Here is a 20,196-nt window from a genome sequence, read left to right as displayed (position 1 = left end):
TTTTCATTCATTTTCATTCACCTCAAAATATGTTCTAATTTCTCTTGAGATTTCTTTTTTTAACCGATTATTTAAATTGCTTTGTTTAATTTCCACATAGTTTTGAACTTCCCAACTTTCTATCAATTATTTCAAATTTCATTCCTTTGTAGTCATAGAAATACTTTGTATAATTTCAGCCCTTTTAAATGTATTGAGACTGTATTATGGTACAGAATATAGTCTATCCTAGAGAAGCTTCCATACACACTTAAGAAGGATATGTATCCTGTTGTTATTAGCTTTCTATAAAAGTCTATTAGGTCCAGATAGTTTGTGCTATTGTTCAAGTTTTCTGTTTCCTTATTGATCTTCTCTCCAGCTGTTCTACCAATTATTGAAGTGGGGTACTGACATCTCCAACTACCACTGATGAATTGTTTATTTGCACTTTTGGTTCTGCCAATTTTTGTTTCCTGTATTTTAGAACACTGTTATTAGATGGATACAAGTTTGTAATTGTTGTGTATTTCTGATGGATTGACTTATTATTATAAAATGTTCTTCTTTATCTTTAGTAAAACTTTTGTTTGTTTTTAAAGTCTGTTTTATCTAATATTAGCATAGTCACTTAGCTTGTGGTTGCTGTTTGCATGGACATCTTTTCTATCCATTGACTTTTTAAAAAAATATTTCACTGAGGTATAGCTGATTCACACTGTTGTATAAATTTCTGCTACATAGCAGAATGATTCAATTATATATATGTATATATATTCTTTTTCATATTTTTTCCATTATAGTTTATCACAGAATATTGATTGTAGCTCTGTGTGCTACAGAGTAAGTCCTTGTCATCCTATGTATTCTAATTTGCACCAGCTGATCTCAGACTCTCAATCATTCCCTCAACAACTCCCTCTCCCCCTTGGCAATCACAAGTCTGTCTTCTGTATGTCTGTGAGTCTGTTCTGTATAGTAGATTCCATCCATTTACTCTTTTATTTAAGTGTCATTTTGGCTCATTTACTAGCCTTTTGCATTTTCTTTTTTTGGGAGGGGCATGCTGATCAGGGACTGAACCTGGGCCCCAGAAGTGAAAGCCCAGAACTCTCCCTCTAGACCACAAGGGAACTCCCCATTTAATCTTAACTGATCTGTTTTTTTGGTCTAAAGTATGTCTCCTGTAAGATAGCACACAGTTTGATTTCATTTTTTTAATCTAGTCTAAAATCACAATGAAATATCACCACCTATCCACCAAAATGGCTAAAATTAAAGACTGATAATATCAATTATGATGGTAAATGAAATTATAAGCTCTCTCATTCACTGCTGAGGAGTGTGTAAATTGACAAAAACTGGGAAAATGTTTGATATTATCCACTAAAGGTGAAAATATATATATACCTTTATGCCCTAAAAAATTCCATTCCCATGTATAGATATAACAGAAATACATTTACAGCAATAGAAATACACAGCATTATTCATAATGGCCCCAGACTGGAAATAACGCAAATGTACATGAACAGAATGGATACACACACCCTGGTAAAATCATATGCTGAACACTAAATAGCAATGAGAATATAAGAAAATTAATTTACACACAGTGGTATATTTCACAAATATAATGCCAAGCAAAAGGAGTCAGATACAAAAGAATAAACACTGCATGATTCCATTTACAAAGTTCAAAAATATTCCAGCAAAGAAACCTAAGTGTAGTGTCACGGAATAAACATGTAAATTACAAAAATGGAAAGAAAATGCCACACACAGTGCCACCATGTTCTATTTCTTGATTCAAGTAGTGTTAAACAGACGTTTGTTCCATAAAATATCACTGAGTGGTAGGTACATTTTGGTTCATTTACTTTTCTGTATGTGACATGATTCACCATTACAATGGTTTAAAGAAATATTGAGTAAAGATTCCTTGTCTTCCATCCCAATGTGGTAGACACAATTTTCCCTCAAATAATCAAATTAATATCCTTATTCCTTCCATTTTTTTCATCCCTCAAACACACACACATACAATCTTTTCTTACCTCAGTCAGGTTCTGCAAAATCCAGGCCAATCTCAAAGAAACATGCTGAGTTGTGAAAGTGAACAAACTGGCTGCTAGAAATTGTTTACTTCTAGTGAAAAAGTGCAGTACTCGGCAGGAACTGTGTATGAGCTATTTAAAAAAAAAAAAAAAGATATTTTAGGAAAATGTGTTTAATGGCGTTTGATGTCTCTATATCAATTGTATACACGTGCAAACAAACTCAACAGCAAACAACTTCTTTAATTCCTTATATAGTGTCCTCAGCACATAAGGAAATCAAGCAAAGCACCCTAAGAGGACAATTTGCAGTCTAAAATATGAACCGTGACACACCTACTATGAATTTCTTTAGAACACTGGAGGCTCAAGTACTTACAAAAACCTCTTAAAAATAACTATTTTCTACCTCTTTACCTATTTTTAACTATGGAAGTAAAGCAAGAGGGTCAAGGGAGAAGGCTATTTTTCTGTTAGAAATATATTTTTAATCAACTTAGTATTAACCGAGAAGGGAAGTTTCCCTACACATTAAGTGTTTAAAATTTGGGATGAATTATTTTATTTAATACTATTTATATTTGTCTAATGATTGAAGATGAAATATACAGTTTTAAGTTTACTTCTTAGTATGCAAAATCTTTAACTGGAAAAAAAAAGCCTTATACAAAAAACTAGCTTTGAGTTTTAAGGTTTGTAAGACATACTAAAAAACCCCCCAAAACAACAAAATAAACACATATCCTGCTATCTAATTACCAGGATGCAGATGGATGATTCAACTTCTGAAACTGATATTTTACAAAAAATTCAATTATAGAGAATTTATCTACTTGCATTTTTCCCCTCTGTTATTCCTACTCCTCCTCAAAAGAAATTGAAAAATTTTGGTTTATTTAAAATAGAAATACAAATTTATTTTTCTTTCATTTTTGGCATAAGGCATCAATCAATAAATGTGTAGATTCAGTTCTCTCATTACAGTTTTGTTCTTTTTTTTTTTTGAACACTAGACTTCAACTTTTTTCACCTTTTCTTTCTTTTCGGTGAGAGCATTTAAGTTCTACTCTCAGCAAATTTCAGTTATACAATATAGAATTATTAACTATAGTCATCACATTACACGTTAGATTCCCAGACCTTATCCATCTTATAACCAGAAATTGTACCCTCCTTTTCACCCTATTCAGTACTCCGACCTTCTGCATTCCAACCTTCTGCACTTTACATTACTTATTAAATACAAGACTTTAAAAAAAATATTTAATAATCCTCTTTCTGATGTGTTATATGTTAAGAAATGCTTCAAACTGAAGTTCTTCCTCCACAAGCAACTAGATTTTTCTCTATAAAAACTTAGATTTGGGATCCTTCAGGGATCTTCTGTTAAAATGTAAATACTTTGGTGGGGGCACACAAAAAATATTAAGACTTCTAACACCTGCACTTTTAATCAACATACGAACAATGAGCACTTTTGTTCATATACTTAACAACTATTTATTGAGTGCCTTCCAAGTCCCAAGAACAGTGCTAAGGCCCTGAGAAAATAGAGCAAACAGGCAGAATCCCCGTCTTCTTGAAATTTACATTCTAGCAGGAAGAGACAGGTAAATAAGTAACCAAATCAATAAATGGGATCATCCAAGAATACAATGGTTCTAAAATGAACCCCTATTTAATATACTACTAAAAAAGAAAAAATGCTCTAAGTTACATTGTGACATAATGCTAAGATATAATTCATGGTTAAAATGACAAAAAAAAAAAAAAATCCCTGATGACTAAAAATGCATCCTGTTTAAAAATCATCGGGCTTCCCTGATAGCTCAGTTGGTAAAGAATCTGCCTGCAATTCAGGAGACCCCAGTTCAATTCCTGGGTTGGGAAGATCTCCTGGAGAAGGGATAGGCTACCCACTCCAGTATTCTTGGGCTTCCCTAGGGCCTCAGCTGGTAAAGAATCCACCCGCAATGCATGAGACCTGGGTTCGATCCCTGGGTTGGGAAGATCCCCTGGAGAAGGGAAAGGCTACCCACTCCAGTATTCTTGGGCTTCCCTTGGGCCTCAGCTGGTAAAGAATCCACCCGCAATGCGTGAGACCTGGGTTCGATCCCTGGGTTGGGAAGATCCCCTGGAGAAGGGAAAGGCTACCCACTCTAGTATTCTGGTCTGGAGAATTTCATGGACTGTATAGTCCGTGGGGTAGCAAAGAGTCAGACACGACTGAGCAACTTTCACTTTAAAAATCATTCTTTTCAAAATTAGAAAAAAATACACATCTAATAACTCATACACTGCTGGTGGAAATGTAAATGGGTCAAGCACTCTGAAAAAAAAGTACTGCATTTATTTTCTTATAAACAAAACACACAATTACCCTATATTCTAGCAGTCATCCTCTTAGGGTACTTATCTCAGAGAAATGAAAACTTATGCTCACATAAAAACCCATAAGCAAATGTTCATAACAGCTTTATTGGTAACAGCCCCAAACTGACTCTAGCACAGATGTCCCTCAACAGGTGGCTCATGAATAAAACTCGGCAATAAAGCAGAAAGGAGTACTGATACATGTAACAACTTGTGTTCTCCAGGGAATTATACTAAGCGAAAAATGACCCAGATTAAAAACAGGTTATGCTGCACGATGCCACATGTCTCACATTTTTGAAACGAGAAAAATTTAAAATGAAGGACAGATTAGTGGTTGCAACGAGCTAAGGATGGGAGAGGGTGGGGAGGAATGCAGGAGTGAGGCAGATGTGGTTATAAAAAAGCAGCACGAGGGATCCTTGTAGTGATGAAAGTATTCAGTGCCTTGACTGTGGTGCCAGGTAAACGAACATACAGAAAAAACTATAGAAACTAAAACACATACACCTATAAACAGAGATGAGTAAGAGTAAAGCTGGGAAAATCTGACTACGATCTATGGAATATATTAATGTCGGTATTCTGGTTTAACATTATGCTATAGTTTTGTGAAATGTTACCACTTGAGAGAAACTGTAAAACAAATAAGGGATCTCTGTATTGTTTCTTACAACTGCATGTGAATCTACAATTGTCTCAATTAAAACTTCAATTGAGAAATGTGTGTTGGATCTTTGAAGTTTGAGGACCATTGTGAAAGAAAGGACAGTAATAAAGACTGGATTGGAGGCGGGGGATGCTGCTATAAATAAGACGGCAGAGAAGGGCTCCCACAGAGGAGGGGACGGTGAGCCGGGCCCTGAAGGATGAGAAGAGTCCAGCCATGATGGTGGAGGGGGTGCCTTGCAGGGATCAGGGCTTTAGGGTGAGAAAGGGCTTGAGGGCTGGCAAAGCGGGAGCCTAACCCTTAGCAGCTTCAGGGAGAGCGGGGTCTGGAAAGAGGTCAGGGTCAAACTATGATAAGAAGTTAGGATTTTACGCTAAAAGCAAAGAAAAGCCTTAGCAGCCATTAGGCACGCATCAGGACAACAGTGAGAAGAAGCGTGGGTGCCTGGAGGAGACATGGTGCCGGGAAATGGCCACCATGCGTCCATGTCTTCATCGCTTTGCCTGGGGACAGTGGCGGCTAAACTCACCACCTTGGTGCCAGCTCTGGCACATTCTCCCTCAACATTTCCAGGAACCTCCATCACTGCTGTCACTACAAGCGTCTGGAAAAGGACCGTTACAGGGCAGGGTTCCTTCAGCAGGACCGGCTCTGCAATTTTGTGTGCTAAACTCTTATGAATCTGTTTGTATGCATTTCTCTGCTAGGAGAGGCCCAAAGTTACATCAGAGACATGTTCGGTCTATCAAGTAGCCAAAGTCCTTTAAATGTTCAGTTTTGTGCCTGATGCCAGTTTTATGTCACAACTTGAGATTTGGGGCTTATTCTACAGAAATAAATGTTCTCACAATTTATTTTCAAAGGCATAAACATTTTAAACACTTCAGTGACCAACTTAAGTGAAGGGAAGTGAAGTTGCTCAGTTGGTCCGACTCTATGCGACCCCATGGACTGTAGCCTACCAGGCTCCTCCGTCCACGGGATTTTTCAGGCAAGAGTACTGGAGTGGGTTGCCATTTCCTTCTAAAGCGGAACTTCCCGACCCAGGGATCGAACTTGGGTCTCCCGCATTGTAGGCAGATGCTTACCGTCTGAGCCACAAGGGAAGCCATCTTAAGGAATCGAATGTGTAATAATTGACGGGTTAAAAACTAAAATTATATGTTAAATATAACACTGCACATTATAAACAGTACAATTTTAAAGTATACCAAAGTTCACAACATTTCCTCATAACCCCTTTCAACACCCTTGCTCTTTCTGTAAACAGCATCTCTGATATTCAGCTTCACAAACTATTAAGGGAAAATACATTTTTATATATTAGACTAACAAAAAAATCAGTGTGGGTGAGATTATGGCAGATATGCTTCATTCATGTATTACTGTCATAGTTATAATATGTTGGGTTGGCCAAAAAGTTGGTTTGGTTTTCCCTCAGATGTTATGAAAAAGCCAAACAAACTTTTTGGCCGACCCAATATTTGGACTTGCTTTTCATATAAAATTAATGTCTTCAAACACGTATCAAGGAAACCTGATGTTCCAGACACTCCCCTATCCGTCACCTGGGAGGGGCAGCCTAGCTGAGTAAGCATTTAACTGTGTGGTATTAGCAGCATTAAAATAATCAATATTGCATAGTTAGTCTTATAATTATTGGAGAAGGAAATAGCAACCCACTCCAGTGTTCTTGCCCAGAGAATCCCAGGGATGGGGGAGCCTGGTGGGCTGCCGTCTATGGGGTTGCACAGAGTTGGACACGACTGAAGCGACTTAGCAGCAGTCTTATAATTAATATTTAGTATAATATAATATAATAATATTTGGTCTTGATTATAAGACCAAACATTGCAGGTATCACATTTGAGGGGCTGGAAAGCTGCCTTCCTCTTTGACTCAGTAATCTCACACTTCTGAGTGATACATCGCAGCTGCTGCCCCTGTCGCCACCAACGCTGTCACCGCCTTACCACGTGCCAGGCATCGTGCTGAAAGATTGTGGCCGCCAGGCAGTCACGTAGTTACCTACCTCAATATCCATTCTCCACTTTTATAACTATGTCCAGAGGAGAAAATCTGGACACGGTCTGTACCTATTCTGGACATAGTCTGTATTTTTTCTATTTCTCCAGGAATAAAAATGAATTCTCAGTAACTTGTGAACCTCTGGCCCACCCCAGACCTCCTCAGGACTTCATGAAGCGTAGCTGTTAAGCACTTCAACCCACCACACATACTTCTGGGCGACTCCTATTAAATTTCACTAGTATGGGAGTGTGCATGTGTGTTATTCTCTTCTTAATGTCCTAAAACATCATCAGTAGATTATATAATTCAGCATACAGCTGAAGAATATATACAGGAAAAACAGTAACATCCAAATCACAGAACATAAGAAAAAGATTACCTTCATTAAAAGAGAACTATTCCAAGATTTTACAAGTTCAGTAGCTCGTAGGTCTTGCCAACTAATGAAGTTGTGGAAATGCTTTCCCGTTTTCCTAAGAAAGATGGAAACAGTAGTTTGAGACTCATTATAAATCAGTGACTACATTATATAAAAGACCTGCTGCCACAAGAGAAAACAAATTTAGAGGTCAAACTGTAATTTCAACATATGATTTAATTAGGTGGGGCTCTGTAAATGTCTCTTCTTTTTGATTTGACAAATGGAACACACTTTGTAACAATTATGTGACATATAGCATAAATTTTTCAATCAGATTCTATCCAAAAAGTTATCCTTTTTGAAGCATGACAATGTGGGCACTTCCAAGAACAAAGCAAAACTGATGAAACATCTTTAAAGATGCTGATACAACTTTAAAAGCAAGATAAAGAAGCCGATGCTTTTTCCTTTCATTGTACTTATCTTGATAATACACAATCAGATAAAAACTGTACCTACAGGAGTGCTGAAATGTAGCCTTATCCTATTTTATACTTCTCAACTTTAGGACTGGTTAGCCACTGGCAACATACCCAGCTTCCCAAAATTTGTTCAAATAAATAAATAAATAAATTCAACAAACTGGGTCAACACTACAATGAAAGTATAGCCCTAAGAAATATAGTAGAAATAAATACTTTTTCCTCTGAGGCTCCTGCAAATCAATCACTGTCATCCACTCAGCTCCAGCATCCAGCCCTGGCTGGCCTGCTGTCTTTCCTCCAGGAGGAAACATTACCCCTGTGTGACCGTGAAAGTGAAAAGTGAAAATGTTAGTCCCTCAGTCATGTCCAACTCTTTGCGACCCCATGGACTGTAGCCCACCAGGCTCCTCTGTCCATGGAATTCTCCAGGCAAGAATACTGGAGTGGGTTGCAATTTGCTTCTCCAAGGTATCTTCCTGACCCAGGGATTGAACCCAGGTCTCCCGCATTGCAGGCAAACTCTTTACCATCTGGGCCACCAGACCACGTTCAATTCCCAAGCCTGTCATTTTCAATGCTTCTTTAGCAGTCCTCGCCCAGGGTCACATCCTCAACTTTACCATCTGGAAACATTCTACCACTGGTATTCTATCACTTTGTTATAAGCCTGAAACATTGTAAATCAAGTATACTTCAACTGAAAACACAAAATAGCTTAATGAGAGGAAAATTCTCACAGTATAATATTAAAGGAAAAAAATCAGGATTAAAAACTTTACATATATTGCAATTCTAACTTGTTAAAAAATAAATAAATTATGCAAATTAACCAAAAAAAAAACCCCAAAACTTAACTTTGTAATATATCAGTAGGCATGTCTTGCTACTGGATTGGCCAAAATGTTTGTTTGGGTTTTTCTGTACCATCTTATGGAAAAACCTGAATGAACTTTTTGGCCAACCCAATATTATTTCAGTTCTCTCAGTCTTACTCCCTAAATACCTTCCCTTCCTTTAATCCCTCAAACATTCCCTTTTCTTCCTGAGACCCCTACCTAAGTTCTTTCCTACTGGGCTTATTTGCATGTTCTTCCACTTTAATGGCGGCTTCCCAGGTGGCTCAGTGGTAAAGAATCCACCTGCCAATGCAGGAGACACAGGAGACGCAGTTCGATCCCTGGGTCGGGAAGATCCCTAGCGGAGCAAATGGCAACCGACTCCAATATTCTTGCCTGGAAAATTCCATGGACAGAGGAGCCTGGTGGCTACAGTCCATAGGGTCACAAAGAGTTGGACACGACTTAGCGGCTGAACAACAAATCACTTTAACAACTTGCCTTTACATGCTCTCAATCAATTCTTTGTTTAATTGTGGTAAAATATACATAACATAAAGTTTACCATTTTACCATTTTTAAGTGCACAATACAATGTGGCATTAATGTTGTGTTAACAGAGCCACTATCTCCAAACACTTGGGCTGTTTCCTCCTTCTTGCTACTGTGAATAATGCTGCTATAAACACTGCTGTAAAGTATCTGTCTGAGTCCCTGTTTGCAATTCCTTGTGTACATATCAAGGATTAGAATTGCTGGGTCATATGATAATTCTATGTTTAGTTTCTGAGGAACTGCCAGACAGCTTTCCACAATGGCTGCACCATTTGACATTTCAACAACCAGTATATAAGAGTTCCAATTTTTCCATATCCTTACCAACACTTGTTATTTTACATTTAAAAACTTATAGCCATCCTGGGGGGTGTGAAGTGGTACCTCATTGTGGTTTTGATTTGCATTTCCCCAACAAGAATTTTTCATGTTCTTATTGACCATTTGAATATTATTCAAGCCTTTGACCATTCATAAATTCATAACTGGGTCTAGGTTTTGGTGGTATGGTTGAGCTACAGGAGTTATTTATATATTCTGGATATTAATCCTTTATCAAATGTACAATTTGCAATATTTTCTACCATTTTGTGAGTTTTCACTCAAAGTGTGAAAACTTTTTTTTTCTTTCTGGTTTTCACATTAATGGGATCACAGCATTCACCTACATCATGAACAGAGTACTTCTTTTTCCTTGAATGATCCAAATGGTCACCATTATTACTAATACCAATCAGAAAAGTGATTCTCCATTTGTTTTAGTCCTCAGTCTTAAATGAAATTAGAAGCCAAACACAGCAAGACACACACCTTTCATATTACATGTTTCAGTCAGTTTTCAGAAATCAAATTTAAGATATCAATGGCTATAAATTTTTTCAGACGCATTTTTAAATTGAAAATTATACATTATGCCAAAATAATTTCAAGACAACTTATTTCTTATTATTTTGGATTAAATTAGGGTAATTCTGTTTCTATTTTGGAGCATTCTAATAGTTAAGAAAAATTTTTTTAAATTACTCATCATAAACAGACAAACACATTTTAATAGCATTCTTTGATGCACAAAAGTTTTTAATTTTCAACTTTAAAAATGTTTTTAAAGTTCAACTTATCTATTTTTTTCATTTGTTAGCTGTGCTTTTGATGTCATTTAAGAAATCATAATAAATCCACAGTGATGAAGATTCCCTCTACATTTTCTTATAAGAGCTTTATAGATTTGCATTTTAAATTTATTCATTGATCCATTTTTAGTTACCTTTTCTTTAATGAATTTTTATTTTTTAAAATTTTTTGGCTGCATGGTATGCGGGATTCTAGTTCCCAACCAGAGACTGAATTTGTGCCCCCCAGAGTGGGAGTGCAAAGTCCCAACCACAGGACCACCAGGGAAGTCCCTTGACTTAATTTTTATATTTGGTATATGGTAAGGGTCTCACTTCATTCTTTTGCATGTGGATGTCCAGTTTTCTCAGTATCCTTTGTTGAAAAGACTCTTCTTTCCTCATTGTCTGGTCATGGCTCCCTAGTTTTTATGGATTGCCATAACAAAGTATCACAAACTGGGAGGCTAAAAGAATAGCACTTTATTATCTCCCAGTTCTGGAGGCTAGAAGTCCAAAATTATTGTGTTGGTAGGGCCATGCTCCCTCTGGAACCCATAAGGGAGTCTGCCCTCATCTATGCCTAGTTTCTGGTAGTGTGGATTAGTCACTCAGTCATGGTTGACTCTTTCCGACACCATGGACTGTAGCCCACCAGGATCCTCTGTCCATGGAATTTTCCAGGCCAGAACACTGGAGTGGGTAGCCATTCCCTTCTCCAGGGGACCTTCCCAACCCAGGGATTCGGGGGTTTGCAGCAATCTCTGGCGTCCCCTGGCTCATAGCCACATCTCTCCTATCCTCCTTCTTCACATGGTGGTGTCCCTGTGTCTGCTTCTCATGAGGAAATCAGTCACATTTGATGAAGAGTTCTTCCCTGGTGGCTCAGAGGGTAAAGCATCTGCCTGTGATGCGGAAGACCCAGGTTCAATCCCTGGGTTGGGAAGATCCCCTGGAGAAGGAAATGGCAACCCAATCCAGTATTCTTGCCTGGAGAATCCCATGGACAGAGGAGCCTGGTGGCCTACAGTCCACGGGGACATGGCTGAGTGACTACACTTCACCCTACTGCATTAACACCTCATCCTAATTAAATAACTACATTTTCAATGACCCTATTTCCAAAAGTGACTGCCAAGGCACTACTGTTGCTTTTATTGGGCTATTCCCCCAAATCTCCCCCACTTTTATGTGTGAGATTACTGAATCAAAGAGTAAGACAATTTTCCAGCTCCTTAAATGTGGCGAAACTTGCTATATTTGATCTGGTAATCAGTACCGCATAGTGACTGTTCTAATAACTTCTGATGCCACACAGTCAAATGCCTTCTCAGTTAGGGTGTCCCTACCAGGTGCTGCATGCAGGAGTGCAGAACATCAGTTTTCCTTGATAAGTATTTGGAGGTGTCAATTTGATATGAAGCAAGCATGAATATAGTATAGAATATGACAGCAATGCATGACTGAAACAAATTTGCCATAATCTCACCCACACTGATTTTCTTGTTAGTTTAATATACAAAAACACATCTTGCTTTAATAACTTGTGAGGCTGAATACAGAGGGGCTGTTTACGGGAAAGGCAGAGCAATTAAGGGAGTTGAAAGTGGTTTTAAGAAAAGGCATGAATTCTGAACTGTATGGTTTTATACTATTTGTAATGTGTAATTTTATACCTTCATACATAATTTCAGTTTGTAAAAGATAAATCTATCCAACATTCCTTACAACTAGTTTTTAACTCACGTCAGTGAGATTCTTCTCTTTTTATATTTTTTAAGTTTATTTATGTATGTATGTATGTATTTGGCTGTGTTGGTCTTAGTTGCGGCATGTGGGGTCTTCACTGCATCATACAGATCTTTCCTTGCTGCACGTGGGCTCAGTAGTTGCAGCACTCGGGCTTAGTTGCTCTGAGGCATGTGGGATCTTAATTCCCCAACCAGAGATAGAATCCATGTCCCCTGCATTGGCAGGCAGATTCTTAACTACTGGACCACCAGGGAGGTCCCTCAGTGAGATACTTTAAAATTTCATTCTTTTGAAAATAAACGTGGTAGCTCTAGAAATCTGTTTTTCCCACTCCTCGGTTATTGCCAATTCTTTCTTAACTGAGAGCTGCAGCTATCAGTTTGTGACTTTTCCAAACTGGTTTTGCAACCTGTGTATTCCTTGTGATGTGTGGTCACTGATGTTTCTGAAGCTTCTGTTATCTTTCCTATGTGATCAGCTAGTGATCTGACACACATTTTCTAAAATGTGCGGCCCCCAAATCCCAAAAAAGGTACTGGCCCTTTAAATCTTCCAAGCGATGTGCCAAAGGAAGCCACTGTAGCTGAGGGCCAGAGCCTAGGTAAGCATCTGTGCCAGTTCTGCAGGGCGTTGCAAAATCCACCAGAGTATATAGGCCCAATTGTTTTAAGTTCGGTTTTAATTGGAGGATAATTGGTTTACAACGTTGTTGGTTTCTGCTGTACAACAATGTGAATGAGCCTTAAGTATACATGTATCTCCTCTCCCTTGAGCCTCCCTCCCATCTAGCCCCCCATCCCACCCCTCTAGGTTGTCACAAAGCCCTGATCTGAGCTCCCTGTGCTATACAGCAGATTCCCACTAGCTATTTCACACGTGGCAGTATACATATGCACCAACGCTACTCTCTCAATTTGTCCCACCTTCTTCCCCCACTGTGTCCACACATCTGTTTTCTACATCTGCGTCTCTATTCCTGCCCTGCAAATAGGTTCATCAGTACCATTTTTCTAGATTCCATATGTAGGCATTAGTTTTCAATTAATTTAATTTTTAATTATAAAAATATATGAATTTGTTTTTCTCTTTCTGACTTACTTCACTCTATTCAATAGGTTCCGCATGTGTGCATGCTAAGTCTCTTCAGTCATGTCCGACTCTTTGTGACCCTATGGACTGTAGCCCACCAGGTTCCTCTGTCCATGGGATTTTTCCAGGCAAGAATACTGGAGAGGGTTGCCAAACCCTCATCCAGGGGATCTTCCTGACCCAGGGATCGAACCTGTGTCTCTTATGTCTCCTGCACTGGCAGGCAGGTTCTTTACCACTAGAGCCACTAGGAACCCCAAATCTTTGTGGGACAAGATTCCCATGACCTGCCCTGGCACCTGCCCTCCGTCCTGGGAGGTGGGCTGCCTTCCCCACATATGCAGTAGGGCTGAAGAATGGAGCTGGTGGCACATGCCGTCTCTTCCCCAAGGACAGGGGTCTCTACCTTCACCCAGCAATCTGCAAGTTAATATCAGGACAGGTCAGGTTCCAGAGTTCTGAAAGAGCTTGTTCCAATCTTTCCCAATCAGCAGTTGCTGTGGTGGAGGGACCAATCTCTACAGCTTCCCACTCCACTATTGTGGTGATGTCACTCTCTACCCCTGGACTTTCAAGTTACCTACCTACCTTTTCAATACCTAACCTGGGATCACTCTTTCTTCTGGGTTCACTTTCAATGTCAGAACTGCTGAGAGAAGCTGGAAAAAAGTCATATAGCCTTGTTAATTGGTACCAGACCCTACTTATGAGATATAAGCTAATCTCCTCCCTCAGAGTCACTAAAACTGATGCAAGTCTTTCTCGTATCCCTAATCAGTTTCCTCTCCATTCCCCCTCAAGGGCCCATCTAAATATTCACCAGATTTCTCAAGCCCTAGGCCACCACTGGCTTCTTGTTTCTCAAAGGAAGTCAGGACACAGGGAAGGACCTTCCTCTACTCCCCACTCCTCCACCAGCTACACCTTCAGCCATTGTGGGTCTCTCTCTTGGTCCAGAGGAGAAGCTTTCTTTCTCCAAGACTAAGGCTGGCACCTCCATTTGGACTCTCGGTATCCATGCTTTCCTCTCTTCTACTACTTCATTTCACACACATTCCTTCAGCTGTCTTTTCTCTAAATACGCTTAAATCTCCCTATCTTTGACCAAAACCAAAATTCCTGATGCAGGATGCCTCCCCATCCAGCTAAGCCCTCTTGGTGTTTCCTCATCCTCTCACTATCTCAACTACATACAATTTGAATGCAGTTTAGATTCCCAATCATTCATGAAAATTATATTCACCATGGCCACCAATATATTCCTTTCTATTTCTTTGGCAGCGTGGCTTGTGGGATCTTAGTTCCTGAACCAGGGATTAAACACACACCCTTGGCAGTGAAAGTGCAGAGCCCTAACCACTGGACTGCCAGGAAATTCCCCCTAATGTATTTCTAATTCCCAGATTTACAGGATCCTTTTCCATCATCTGACTTGACCTTTCTGCAATACTGGCTTCAGATGATCACTTCCTCCTTTCTAGAACAGTCACTTTCCTGTCTCCATGGTACCACTGCACTGTTTCTCCTCTTGTCTTTCTAAGCACGTCTCTTGAGTCTTCTCTGCAGATTTTTCTTCTGTTGACTGCCAGGTACATGCTGGTGTTTGCTGAGGGCTGCATCTGTAGTCTCCTTCTCTTTTTAACTAGCTGCTCTCTCAGAAACCTGACCCACACTCATGGACTCTCCCAATCCTCATCTCTAGGGCCAGTCTCTCACTTAAGTTCTATCCCCTCACAAATAAATAACTGCCTTCCTCCTATCTCCCAAGACTGGGCTTCCCTGGTGGTTCAGTGGTTAGGACTCCATGCTTCCAATGCAGGGGGCACAGGTTCAATCCCTGGTTGGGGAAGTTCTGCACGTCTATCAGTAAAGCTAAAACAAAACAAAACAAAGATTGCTCACGCCATCTCAAATGCAACACGTCTAACCAGACCTGCTGCTCCTCTCCCTCTGGTGTGTCACTCCTGAGCTAATGGTATCTTTCCGCTGCTACAGCCAAACACTTGGGTAGGGAAGGTTCATCCTAACTCCTCAAAGTTAGTTAAGTTGCTCAGTTGTGTCCGACTCTTCGTGACCCCATGGACTGCAGCCCACCAGGCTCCTCTATCCATGGGATTTTCCAGGCAAGAGCACCGGAGTAGGGTGCCATTGCCTTCTCCGAGGTCCTCAAAGAGATCCCTTAAATCTCTGGAGCTTACATTCTAGTTGGGGTTGAAAAACAAATGAGTTAATAAATAAAACACATAATTTCATACAATGAATATGCTTTGAAAACACTGGCATGGTAAAGGAACAGAGTAATTGGGGATGAGGTGACTTTTTGATATGAGATCAAAGACCTGAATAAGCAATAGCCTTCAAAGAGACTTCTTAGTCTCACCCTTACTGACCTCATATCCACTGTTCTTGCTACTTGAGAGTGGCATTGAAATATATACATTATCATGTGTAAAACAGATAGTTACTGGGAAGTTGCTATATAACACAAGGAGCTCAACCTGGTGCTCTGTGACAACCAAGAGGGGTGGGGGGAACGCTTAAGACACAGGGGATACACACATACACACACTATGGTTGATTCTCATTTTTATATGGCAGAAACCAACACAACATTGTTAAGCAATTATCCTGCAATTAAAAGAAAAAATGTATTCTTTCTAGGAAATTCCCTGGTCCAATGGTTACAACTCTGCATTTTCACTGCCAAGGGCATGGATTTGATCCCTGGACAGGGAACTAGGAACCTATAAGTTGCATAGTATGGCCAAAAAGTAAAAAAAAAAAAAAAAAAGCTAGAAAAAGAATATTCTTTCAAAATATAAAATTGATAACATTACTCTCCGGCCTAACAGCTTTTGATAGTTTCCCACTGCTTATAAGGGGCAAACTCTTTACCACAGCCAATGGCCTTCTCTGGTCCAGAGCCCTGCCTTCCTTTCCAGGTTCATCTTAGTCAAAGCCCTGAGAGACTACATATGCCAGGTACTGTTCTAGGTGTGAGGGACCCAGGCAGGACACGACAGACAAAAGTCCCAACAGTCATGGAACCTCTTTTATGAGAGAAATATAATTTTTAAAAAATGTTAATAAGTAAATAAAGTTTTTAGATATGAAGTGATTTTAGATATGAAAATTTTTAGTGATGAACAATATGAAGAAAATATAATGGTCAAGTTATAGGGAGGCATTAGGTTGGTGCAAAAGTTAACTGCGGTTTTTGCCATTTGATATTGGAATACATTCTACATAAATGTGGTTATGTTATATATCATTTTTATGTGCATTTCTCACATTTTTTTTTGCTAATGACTTATCACTTTCTGTTTATTTTATATTTATTTTAGACTAGTGAAACGCTGTTAGACAAAAAGGAAATTCTAGAGATTTTCTTGAGTTCAAAATGGGTCAACTCACAACATCAACAACGCACTTGGCCCAGAAACTGCTAGACTGTACCATGCAGTGGGGGTTCAGGAAGTTTTGCAAAGGAGACGAGAGCCCTGAAGACGCAGGGCATAGAGGCTGGCCATTGGAAGTTGACAACAGACCAATCGAGAGCAATCTTCAAAGCTGAGCCTTGTACAACTACATGAGAAGCTGCCAAAGAACTCAATGTCGACCTGTCTAAGGTTGTTCAGCATTTGAAACAAATTTAAAAGGTGAAAAAGCTCAGTAAGTGGGTGCCTTGTGAGCTGACTGAAAAAAAAAAAAATCGTCCTTTTGAAGTGTCATCTTTTCTTATTCTATGCAACAACAACGAACTATTTCTCTATCGGACTGTGACATGTGATGCAAAGGGGATTGTATATGTCAACTGGCTATGACCAGCTCAGTGGCTGGACCAAGAAGCCCCAAAGAACCTTCCATAGCCAAATCAAACTTGCACCAAACAAAGGTCACGGTCACTGTTTGATGGTCTTCTGCCCGTATGAACCACCACAGCTTTCCACATCCTGGAGAAACCTTTACATCTGCCAAGTATGTTCAACAAATCAATGAGATGCACCAAAAACTACAATGCCTGAAGACAGGACTGGTCAACAGGAAGGACCGATGGCACACTGGACAACCAACACTTCAAAAGTTGAACAAACTGGGCTTCATAGTCATCTGAATATTCATCCTTCATATTCACCTGATCTCTTGCCAACCGACTACCACTTCTTCAAGCACCTCGATAACTTTTTGCAGAAAAAACACTCCCATGACCAGCAGGATGCAGAAAATGCTTTCCAAGAGTTCGTCAAATCCTGAAGCACAACTTTTTATGCTGTAGGAATTAACAAACTTACTTCTCATTGGCAAATAAGTGCTGACTACAATGATTCCTATTTTGATCAATGTGTTTGAGCCTAATTATAATGATTTAAAATTCACAGTCCGAAACCATAATTACATTTGCACCAATCTAATAAAACAGTCAGGGAAGGTTCCTTAGAAATGCTCTTTGAGATGAGGTCCAAGTGAAAAGAAAGGTAATGTCTTGGGTAAGATAGCTGCAGGCAAGGGGAGGAGCAGGTGCAAAGCCTGCAGCTAGGAAAGTGTTCAAGAAACATCAGCAGGCTGATGCAGTTGTAGCACAGGGAGTAATAACTCATGTTTCAACATTCACTTAGCAGTGACTTAGGTTTGCCTTCACTCTATCTGTGGAGAAATGGAGGGAAAGCAGAAAAGGCAATATTGTAAACGAATTGCTGGAGCCCTCTCTAACACAGTATACTATTCTGTGGCTCTAAATACATTTTGTATCATAAATAATTAGTGAGAACCATTAACATAAGTAGCAAGTGCCACAATAAAAGATGTATGTGGTGCTGGAGGAACATAGAGCAATTTCAATACTTGCATCACCAGAGTATAAATTCCTAGAGTGCTGCTGTTCTGATTTGTCTTTATATTCAATTCAGTAGTCAGCCCAATGCTTTACTTTCAATGAGCCAGTTACTGAGTGAACTGCGACGCAACGACTCATGGTTTATACTACTAATTGGCACACTCCCTGGTCCGAGGTTAGTTGGTAGAAGCTTCCCTGAGAGACACAGTGACAGAAGAAAGAAAACAACTCAGGATTTTTTTTTTTAGAACAATCAAAATGGAAGAGATAGTTACAGTTGTTTTAGAAAACAGGCTAACCACAAACACTGATCAAATATATGAAAAAATGTGTAACCTGAAGCATATGAAGAAAACAAGGACTGAGGGAAAAAAAAAAAGGTAACAAATGAGTTTCCTGGCATCTGAAGGGGGGAAAATGAGGAGGAAAAAATAAAAAGAACGTTCAAAGTTTTAGACTTCCTAACATCAATTCTAAGGAAAACAATGTTTCTATGGCCACAACAACAGAATGTACTATGGACACAGGAGGGAAAACAGTGAGCTGTGAAGAGGACGAGGTGCTGGCTGTGAGTGGAATGAACAGGTGGTTCCACAGGGTCAAACCTGCCTCTCTTTTTCTCTCAAAAATGAAGACGTGCTTCATGTTGGCTCAGGGCTGGGCCTGTTCCTATGCTGTGTCTCAGCTGTTTGTTGGGGACCTGTAGAACCTGCCAGCATTATACGTCACCATGGCTCATGGGAACCAGGGAACAGAATAAAACTCCATTATTTTAAGGAATTATAAAAGATGCAGGATGTGGCAGAGGGAGAGGGTGGGATGATTTGGGAGAATGGCATTGAAACATGTATAATATCATATATGAAACGAATCGCCAGTCCAGGTTCGATGCATGATACTGGTTGCTTGGGACTGGTGCACTGGGATGACCCAGAGGGATGGTACGGGGAGGGAGGAGGGAGGGGGGTTCAGGATGGGGAACACGTGCACACCCGTGGTGGATTCATGTTGATATACGGCAAAACCAATACAATATTGTCAAGTAATTAGCCTCCAATTAAAATAAATAAATTTATATTAAAAAATATTTTGTAAGATGAAAGATGAGGATTGAATTTCATGGAAATAAATATATTATGATATTTCAAAAACAAAACCAAAAATGCAGGAAGCCTTATGTGTCTGGGTTTTGCAGGAAAATATCCAGTGTTTCAGTTCCCACGAAGTTTTCAAAACTCATAAAAGAATACAGATATCTCACAAAAAGACAGCAAAGAAGAAAATCCACAGTTAACTGCTTTAGGAAAACAGTACAACAGCAGCCCCAGTAAGGGAAATGAACTGTCTTGGAATCTGACTCTATTTCTCCTAAAAGTGAGGCAGTATGGTTCTACTGCTGCATAAAATCTTTGCCTCCAACTAGGGTAAACTTGCTGCCACAAATGACCTTGCTTTGCAGGTTCTGATGAAAGCAATCTCTGTGGCCAGTAACCCAATTTCCAAATCCAACTAAACGTGACGCTTGCAATTAGCTATCCCTAGGAACACTCTCCTGCCGCCACTTCCACACCATCTACTTCGCCAGTTTGCCTAGGTTCTGAATTGCCAGCACCGACATTCTGATTCCCTTTAAACTGGGGGGTCGGTGGGACTTCCCTGGTGTTCCAGGGGTTAAGACTCCACATTTCCACTGCAGGGGGCCTGGGTTTGATCCCTGGTCCTAGAACTAATATCCTGCATGCCACTCAGTGTGTCCATAAATAAATTAAAAAATCAGTTGGGGGGGTGGGAAGGGGGGAGAAACTCATTGTACAAATCCTCAGCCTTCATCTCTTCTATCTATATAATCTCTACCAGAGAACACACGTAATTCTTCACGCTTCATCTACATCAGTGGTTCTCAACTGGGAGTTCTCTGTCTCCCAGGCACATGTAGTAACATGTGGAAACATTTTTAGTAGGGAAACTTAGGAAGCGGGGTGCTAATGGTATCTAATGGGTAGAGGCCAGGGAGGCTGCTAAACACCCTACGATGCCCAGGATGTCCCCCAAGAACAAACTATCT

General features: G+C 39.7%; 1 protein-coding gene and 1 non-coding gene across 3 annotated transcripts in view; one reads left to right on the top strand and one right to left on the bottom strand.

Annotated features, from left to right (window-relative positions):
- Positions 1-20,196, bottom strand: part of GK5 (glycerol kinase 5) — a 79,150-nt gene that overhangs the window by 35,473 nt on the left and 23,481 nt on the right. For both annotated transcript variants that reach the window (XM_006078015.4, XM_006078017.4), the window contains 2 exons: positions 7,490-7,583; positions 2,037-2,168 (listed from right to left, as the gene is read on the bottom strand). In XM_006078015.4, the coding sequence (XP_006078077.1) occupies positions 2,037-2,168; positions 7,490-7,583 (226 nt within the window). The remainder of the gene's footprint in view (positions 1-2,036; positions 2,169-7,489; positions 7,584-20,196) is intronic.
- TRNAH-GUG lies at positions 11,331-11,402 on the top strand. Its single transcript has one exon. It is a non-coding gene; the product is annotated as a tRNA-His (tRNA).

Source organism: Bubalus bubalis, chromosome 1, assembly GCF_019923935.1.
Source record: "Bubalus bubalis isolate 160015118507 breed Murrah chromosome 1, NDDB_SH_1, whole genome shotgun sequence".
Taxonomy (NCBI): Eukaryota; Metazoa; Chordata; class Mammalia; order Artiodactyla; family Bovidae; genus Bubalus; species Bubalus bubalis.
Note: the sequence above shows the minus strand (reverse complement) of the source record. Positions and strands in the feature narration are given on the sequence as shown.